General features: G+C 35.1%; 1 protein-coding gene across 1 annotated transcript; it reads right to left on the bottom strand.

Annotated features, from left to right (window-relative positions):
- Positions 1 to 4,722: 4,722 nt before the first annotated feature.
- On the bottom strand, positions 4,723 to 5,702 carry LOC110019318. Its single transcript, XM_020716941.1, has 3 exons — positions 5,589 to 5,702; positions 4,886 to 5,212; positions 4,723 to 4,788 (listed from the first exon to the last, which is right to left on the bottom strand). Exons 1-3 carry the CDS (start codon positions 5,700 to 5,702, stop codon positions 4,723 to 4,725), a joined length of 507 nt encoding a protein of 168 aa, XP_020572600.1.
- Between the last annotated feature and the right edge of the window lie 2,020 nt (positions 5,703 to 7,722).

Genomic DNA, 7,722 nt, shown 5'->3' with positions numbered 1-7,722 from the left:
TCATGTGTTGAAGGTGAGAGTCATGGATGTTAGGTAGAAGAGCCTATAAACTGCCAGGTATTGTTGCCTTGAAAGGATTGATGCTGGAGGAATGCTGATTGATGTCCTTAGGGATGAATGTGGAGGGATTGATGAGATTTGGTCATTTTGAGGGTTAGTTTGTTATAGAATATTTTTTTTTCTTCTAGTGCAGAGGATAGGGAGAGCTTTCAGGAGCAGCAATCCAGGTTCATGAGGAGTCTTGGTTAAGAATCTTCTAGCCATTAAAAAGGAGAGGAAGACAAGTCTTGTTTGTTGTCTTTATTGTTGTATTTCTGTTGTATTTCATTTGTAAACATTTTGATAGTGGATTTCTCTTGTTTCAATGAATCTGTGTGGTGTCTTTCTCATGCTTCTTAAGTAAATTTCCTTACCTTGTGATGATTAAGTAGGATGTATAGGACTGGAAACTTCTTTTAAATTACTTTTAATTATCTAATGTTGTCATTAACCTTTAGATATTCATTTAATTTTTATTCTGCAAAGTGAAATGTTAAAATGTGTTATGAACCATAATGATTAAGGAGAGCTATGATAGAATCAACTAGGTTAGTCATATTGAACTATGAGGTATAGCTTGTTATGCCTTGTAGGGAGATACAAATGTTAAAAAAATATTCTTTGATGGTTTAATTATGAGATTTAAGGAATTAAAGTAATTCTAACCAATCTTCTTTATGCACTCAGAAGAGAGTAAAGGAGAGTGTTGCTTTTATTTGTCACTGGTCTATCTTATAATTTGCACTTTACATTTTCTATACTCCATTTACATCATTACAAGGGAGAGTATTTTTAGAACATGATATTCAACAATTTAAACTACATTAATTAGGAATTTTGTAAAATTTACACTTTACTATTGCTTTTGATAATTTAGGATTACTTTGTAGGACACTAACACTAACTAAATTCAAGGTTATGAATAAAATCAGTAGGTTAGAACTTTTTCTATTTTGGAATTACCTTGCTCCCTGTAGGATCGACATTCCAGACTCTAAAATCTGATATTACTGATACGACACGTGAACTTGGGTGAGCCCCCAGTGTGTGGTTGCTCCTAGAAGTGGTATCACTTTCAAAGCTTTCATTAAGTCACAGGGTAGAGAGTGAGTCTCTCATTTCCCAAATGGATAGTGGCTTATTGGTAGCCAATGCCTATAAAATAAATAGGTTGACTCATAAGGTCCACACTATGCTTCCAAAGCCTAACCAAACCATAAGGGTAGAGTGTGAATCACTGTATCCCAAATGGGGGGAACCTATATGCAATCAGGGCCTACAAGACGATATCGATGAAGTGTCAAAGGAATAACTGGGTTGAAAGTGGATAATAAATGATGGATAGTATAATCCTAATCGGGTAGAGATAGCTAAGTCAGGATACCATGGATTCATCAATTTAAGCTATTATGACCCAAATTCTACCTAGTCGTGAAGGTAGTCGACCCAGCACAATCGGAGATTCCCTTGTCAGCAATCCTTAAATATTGTCATCCAAGGGAATCTCGATAGCTCTAAGGTAAAGAAAAGAAAATTCTAAATCCTATGACCTATAAAGTTAAAACTCACAAAGGTGGGACTGACACCCATCAAATAAATGATGGAGATTCCACCAAAAGGAAGAGAAAAGGGAGGTCCAGCTACAAAGCTGAAAACATTCTTAATAAAATACTTATTCACTGTTTGGGTCGAAAAAGCCTCTAAGCGTGCTAAAAGACCACCTAAGTATGATACTTATGCTAAGTTAGTCGAGTTGGAGAAGCATGGGGACTCTTCAATGAGACATGAAATATGATGTAGTTGTTTATTTCTAAGCATGGAGGCCCTATTAATATGACTTAGGATATGACCATGCTATGCAATACATTTAAAATCCAACTCAAGGGCCATGCAAGAAAGTAAAATGTAGATTTAAAAAAATCATGAATATTTTAATCTTAAATCTTAATTAGTCTTAAATTTTTATTTAGGATTTTTGTAGAAAATTGATAATTTTTTAGGTTATAGAGAGCCTAACTGATTTGCATGATTCCTAGAAAATCCACAAGAAAAAGGGCGTAAATGGCAAGCACATGCAATAAAACAAGAAAGTAAAGCAAGTCAAATGTGACCCACAGCTCCTAACTTCGACTTTTGCAACCTACGAGCATCATAACTTGCCGCTGCGAACTATGTGACCGACTCAACCTACACGGCTTACAGCTCGTGTAGCTCATGTCTCCAGCTTTTGTAGCTTACAAACATTGTCGCAACTCACGATTATGGCCTTCATTACCATATACAACATATGTGACCAACTACGACCTACATGGGCTTCAGCCCATTCGACTCCAAACTCCAGCTTATGCGGCTTACACGTCATCGCAATTTATCATTATGTTCTACATGATCAACCGTGACCTACATGGCTCATGGCTCTTGCAACTCATCGCAATTTATCATTATGTTCTACATGATCAACTGTGACCTACATGGCTCATGGCTCTTGCAACTCCATACCACAACCTCTATGTCCATTTTACATTCCCAAATAACCCATTTATGGCCTATATAGCTAACTACTGCCACAACATTTAATTACAACCTATATGATAAGCTGGAGCTACAATCAGTATCTATAACATTCATGGTGGTCTATTGCCTTCATAGCCATTGGCTACGACTTTAGTTTCCCGTTATAATTCTTAATATTGAGCTATCATATTCTATCAACTTTGTAAATCAATCTTCCTTAATTCTAGAGACGAGTAAACTTATGCACACAAAAGTACATAGTGGATTATTTAACTGGGTCAAACTCCGTGATTTTTCCCTTCCTAGAATTTTCCACATGAAAATCTAGCTATCTCCACTTGCTTACTTTTTTTTTATATGTGTGTGTGATGGATTTTTATTAAGCCCTAAGAAGTTAAATTATTAGGAAATTTACATAATTAGCACCCAATTCTTGTGCATTTTCTTATCTCACACCCAAACTTTGATTTTTACAAATTAAACACATTTTCCTATGTTTGAAAAGATGTACTAAAATGTGGATTGCACTTTTTCCTATAATTAGGGTGCTTAACTTGTAAAAATCAAAGTTTAGGTGTGGGATAAGTAAATGCATAAGAATTGGGTGCTTTGCATGTAAACTCCCCAAAATTATTACTCTATCACCATAAACCTTTCCACACGCTACAACGTTTAATCACATAATTTGTGATTTACAGTTACTAGACATTTTTTATTTGTAGGGATGTAACGAGGAGTAATAATTAGATACTGAAAAGTTCTAATAAACCTCTCATTAGAGAAAAAAATATTTCGTCTGTATTTCTGCACGTCCGAACGGCCAACTATCGGAGGCCGCGGCGCCCCCCCCCCCCCGCCAATGACATATAGGACGACGTGGCCACTAGTGGTTAGCCGTCCAGACGTGCGGTATCATTACGAAATATTTTCTCCTCTTTAGAGGCCTAGCAAGAGGTTCTCCTCTATAAATTTTTAAATTTAAGGTATATACATGCTTTGCATTTTGATTCTGAGCTTTTTTTAATTAATTTTTTTATTTGTTTTTTATAGATACTTAATCATTGATATAAAACATTTGTAATAATTATGTCCGGTAACATAGTGATTAATACTATTTCTTATATAATATTTTTCAAAAGAAATTGTTAATATAAAAAATATATTTAATAGTGCTTTCTCCTTAAAAAAAATACAATTCAAATGAATCAACTGAGGTACAAACACGACCAAAAATCTTTGCATGTAAACTCCCCAAAATTATTACTCTATCGCCATAAACCTTTCCACACGCTACTACGTTTAATCACATAATTTGTGATTTACACTTACTAGAAATTTTTTATTTTTAGGCATGTAACGAGGAGTAATAATTAGATACTGAAAAGTTCTAATAGACCTCTCATTAGAGAAAAAAATATTCCGTCTGAACGTCTGCACGTCTGGACGGCCAACTATCGGAGGCCTCGTCGCCCGCCGATGACATATATGACTACGTGGCCGCTGGTGGTTAGCCGTCCAGACATGCGGTATCATGATGGAATATATTCTCCTCTTTAGAGGCCTAGCAAGAGGTTTTCCTCTATAAATTTTTAAATTTAAGGTATATACATGCTTTGCAATTTGATTCTGAGCTTTTTTTAATTAATTTTTTTTATTTTTCATAGATACTTAATCATTATTATAAAACATTTGTGATAATTATGCCCGATAACATAGTGATTAATACTGTCTCTTATATAATATTTTTCAAAAGAAATTGTTAACATAAAAAAAAATATATTTAAAAGTGCTTTCTCCTTTTAAAAAAAATACAATTCAAATGAATCAACTAAGGTACAAACTCAGTGTGGCCTAACACGACCAAAAAGGACATAACATAGGTCAAACTCAATTATAAAATGAACCAGAATGAAGAGCACTACATGATGTGACATTACGTCCGGATGATGTATGCGCACATAATAACCGGGATATGCTCAAAAAAACTTAGACAAAACAATACCCTTGATCTCTAGGTCTAAAACATCGAAAAATATTAAGTGCAACTGGCTGCACATCCAGACGAAAGTCTAAATGTTGTCACGACGCCGTGTGTCACATGACAGCCCATCCAAACTAAACACATTCCAACATAAGTGTAGCAACAATAGCAGAAATACCTCAAACAACTCATCCAATTACTTTCCTCAACTTCTCCAAAATCCCAGTCATCTTAGAACTATTGTCTTCCCCTACCTGCACACAAATAATAATTTAAACCTCTCATCCTTCCAACATATTAGCATATATATATATATATGTATGTATATATAAACACAAGATCTGTGCATACCAAAGAGTGAAGGACATAAAAAGCATTGCTACCAATGGCTGAGACTGTTAAATCAGCGCTCAGTATATCACATTCTTCATCTTGAATCACCTCAACCACCTTATGAAAAACAGACCAGTCCCTCGCATCAGTTATGATTGTCGCACTTAGTCTGCCATTTGCTATCCTAAACTGCAAATGCGGCGCCATCGTGCTCCTCTCTGATCTCGCTGCAACAGCCTCTCGACTTTTGTGCTCTAGCTTCAGCTGCTCTAGCTTCTTCTGCATGTCCTTTATGTAGCCCACAGACTCATCAAGCAACCGAGGCAATGGAAGTTGCACCCCTACCTACGTACAAAGCATTAACCAATTTAGTTCTAAGGGGCAAGGGTGAAATCCTTTTCTTTTTTGAGAAAAAAATATAACATCTTGATGTAAGACTATATCAGGACTCCAATCACAATGCGTCACGTGTACTGTCCGACTCCGTCATGCATTAAACTATTTAGTCTTTTGTATTCAGCGAGACTCGTGATGTATTGTAATTGAAATCCTGATGCAGAACTGTATAAAGACACTTGTTGTAACATTTTTTTTTCCTTTTTTGAAGGCCTAACGTGGGAGTCATCAAGACAACGAAATATAAAGTGATATTTCAGAAGAGACAAAACTAATATTTCTAAAGGGAATAATTGCAATTCTATACCGTGGAAGTTATTTGTACCTTTGAGCCGGGCAGGAGAGAGCTCAGGCTTGCGTAGAGTAACTTCATCTCCTTCCTTCTATTTCTTTCCACTGTCTTCCGGTCAGGCCTCGCCGTGCCGGAGTTGCTGTTCATGTTAAGTTGAAGCAAACAACTAGTTTTCTCTGTTTCCCTGTGTTCTTATCACAGAAAGAAATATGTGGTGAGAATGTGTGTAGAACAAAGAATATATGCTGGCCTGTGGAGTATGTTGGAAGATTGGCCGTCATAAAGTTGGCGTCAAAAAGTGTGCATAAGCATGAGAAAATATTGACCGTTAGATCTCCATGTTTATGAGGCAGAAAGGAGAACTTGGGGTAGTGATGGGCATTGTCAGTTGACTTGTCCTTCACTTGGAAACGGTCAGTGTATTTAAGTCAAACCGCATTGATGAGTTGACCTGAAGTAAATGCACGTGTAGCTCGACGAAGGTTGTCTTTTCAGCATTGGCTTGATGTCTATGTAGAAAAGCTTAAAGGACTAGTGTGAATCATCAAGTGGATGGCCGGTAGCACTGAAGTTAAGGCTTGATTTTGTTTGGTGAAATACCAGTAGGAGGAGATCGAATGTCTTTCAAAATTCTTTTACAATAAGGATAAATTTTTGTTGTTTTAGATTGCAGCTCGTCGAATTGGGCTCGACGAACGTGATTTCTGAAAAGAAGCTTGTGAATGTTGTCTTTGTTTTAGACGAAGCCTGAACCATTTTTAAACCCTCATAGGCATATACTTTGATAGATTTTTATTTGTTTGGCGAAGTTTTAAAACTCGGATCTGATATAAATTTGATCATGGTTGGATTTTTGTTTTATTTCATTAATTTTTCTGGTTTCGATGGGTCTAGTGTGCCATTTCATTTACATTTTTTCATTGTAGATTGAATTGCTGGTATAAGGTGTAAGAAATTTGGATGCCAGGACAATAATTACATTTTCATTTTGTTACTAAAATTTAGTAGGCTAAATTATAAGGGAAATTGTATGAAGTAATGGTTATTAAAGCAATACATGAAATTGAAAGGTTGCACAGTTCTTCAGCGGATCTTGTGGAAGGAGTTTGCCATTGTTTTCATCACATGAATATGATAATACAATTGTAAATGGCCAAATTAAGGGATATAAGGGTCTGTTTGAGACAACTGTAGCTTTTTGAAGAAACAACTGTGAATATGCCATCTGGAAAAACTGTTATGAAGCTGCTGCTAGGAGAAACGGTTGCAATCTATTTGGATAGTTCGATTGTGAAACAGTTATGTTGTAACTTTTTTAAATGCAGTTTATAAATGCAATCTAAAGCCAGATATCTAAAGATCTGGCTGTTGTGCAAAAATGATATCGATATGTGAATGTTGGAAGACAACTCCCAGTATTTTCATGTGGATATTTCATTTTGCAACCTTTTGGTTAATTTTATTGTTATTTAGTATGAATGCCAGACTGTTAATAAAAAATTGCTTTAGTATGATTTACATATGATTAATAGTGTTATTTTACCTTTACAAAATATAGTTATTAGTACACAATTTCAAAAATAGTTCAAACAAAACATCAAAAATAAAATTCAAAATATTACAAAAGTCAGTAGTCCAAAATATTATATTATAAGTCAGACATCACTTGATCCTAATGAATTATAGTAAATTTATAATTAAAATAAGAACAAATAAAATTATTATAATAGTAGTCTTAATGTCCAAATGATCAAACCTCTTGGAGATTTTTTTTTAAGCCACTCTCCAGACATTGTCACTATCTAAAGTGAACTCCTCACAATCCTTAGCTCATCTAAAGAAGTTCAGCTACTAGGTGCCCTGTTTCCTTAACTCCTATAAAATCTTCTCCCAAAGCTGACTTCTCGTCGAGACGTGTACACAAAGCATTGCAAACCATAGTGGTAGTACACAATTCTAGAGCCAATGAAATTTCTTGAGCACATATTTCCTAATAATGCATATTTTAAGCATGAATTGATATTAAAATGAGGAATTAGAAGAAAAAACAGGCACAAAATTTGTCATCATAACAATGCAGTGGACCCATAACCATTTTGAAGCAATACACATCGACTCATTGTATGACAAATAAATAAATAAATAAATAAATAAATAAATAAATAAA

The sequence above is a fragment of the Phalaenopsis equestris genome, unplaced genomic scaffold (genome assembly GCF_001263595.1).
Source record: "Phalaenopsis equestris unplaced genomic scaffold, ASM126359v1 Scaffold000054, whole genome shotgun sequence".
Lineage (NCBI taxonomy): Eukaryota > Viridiplantae > Streptophyta > Magnoliopsida > Asparagales > Orchidaceae > Phalaenopsis > Phalaenopsis equestris.
This window is presented reverse-complemented; position numbering and strand designations above follow the sequence as displayed.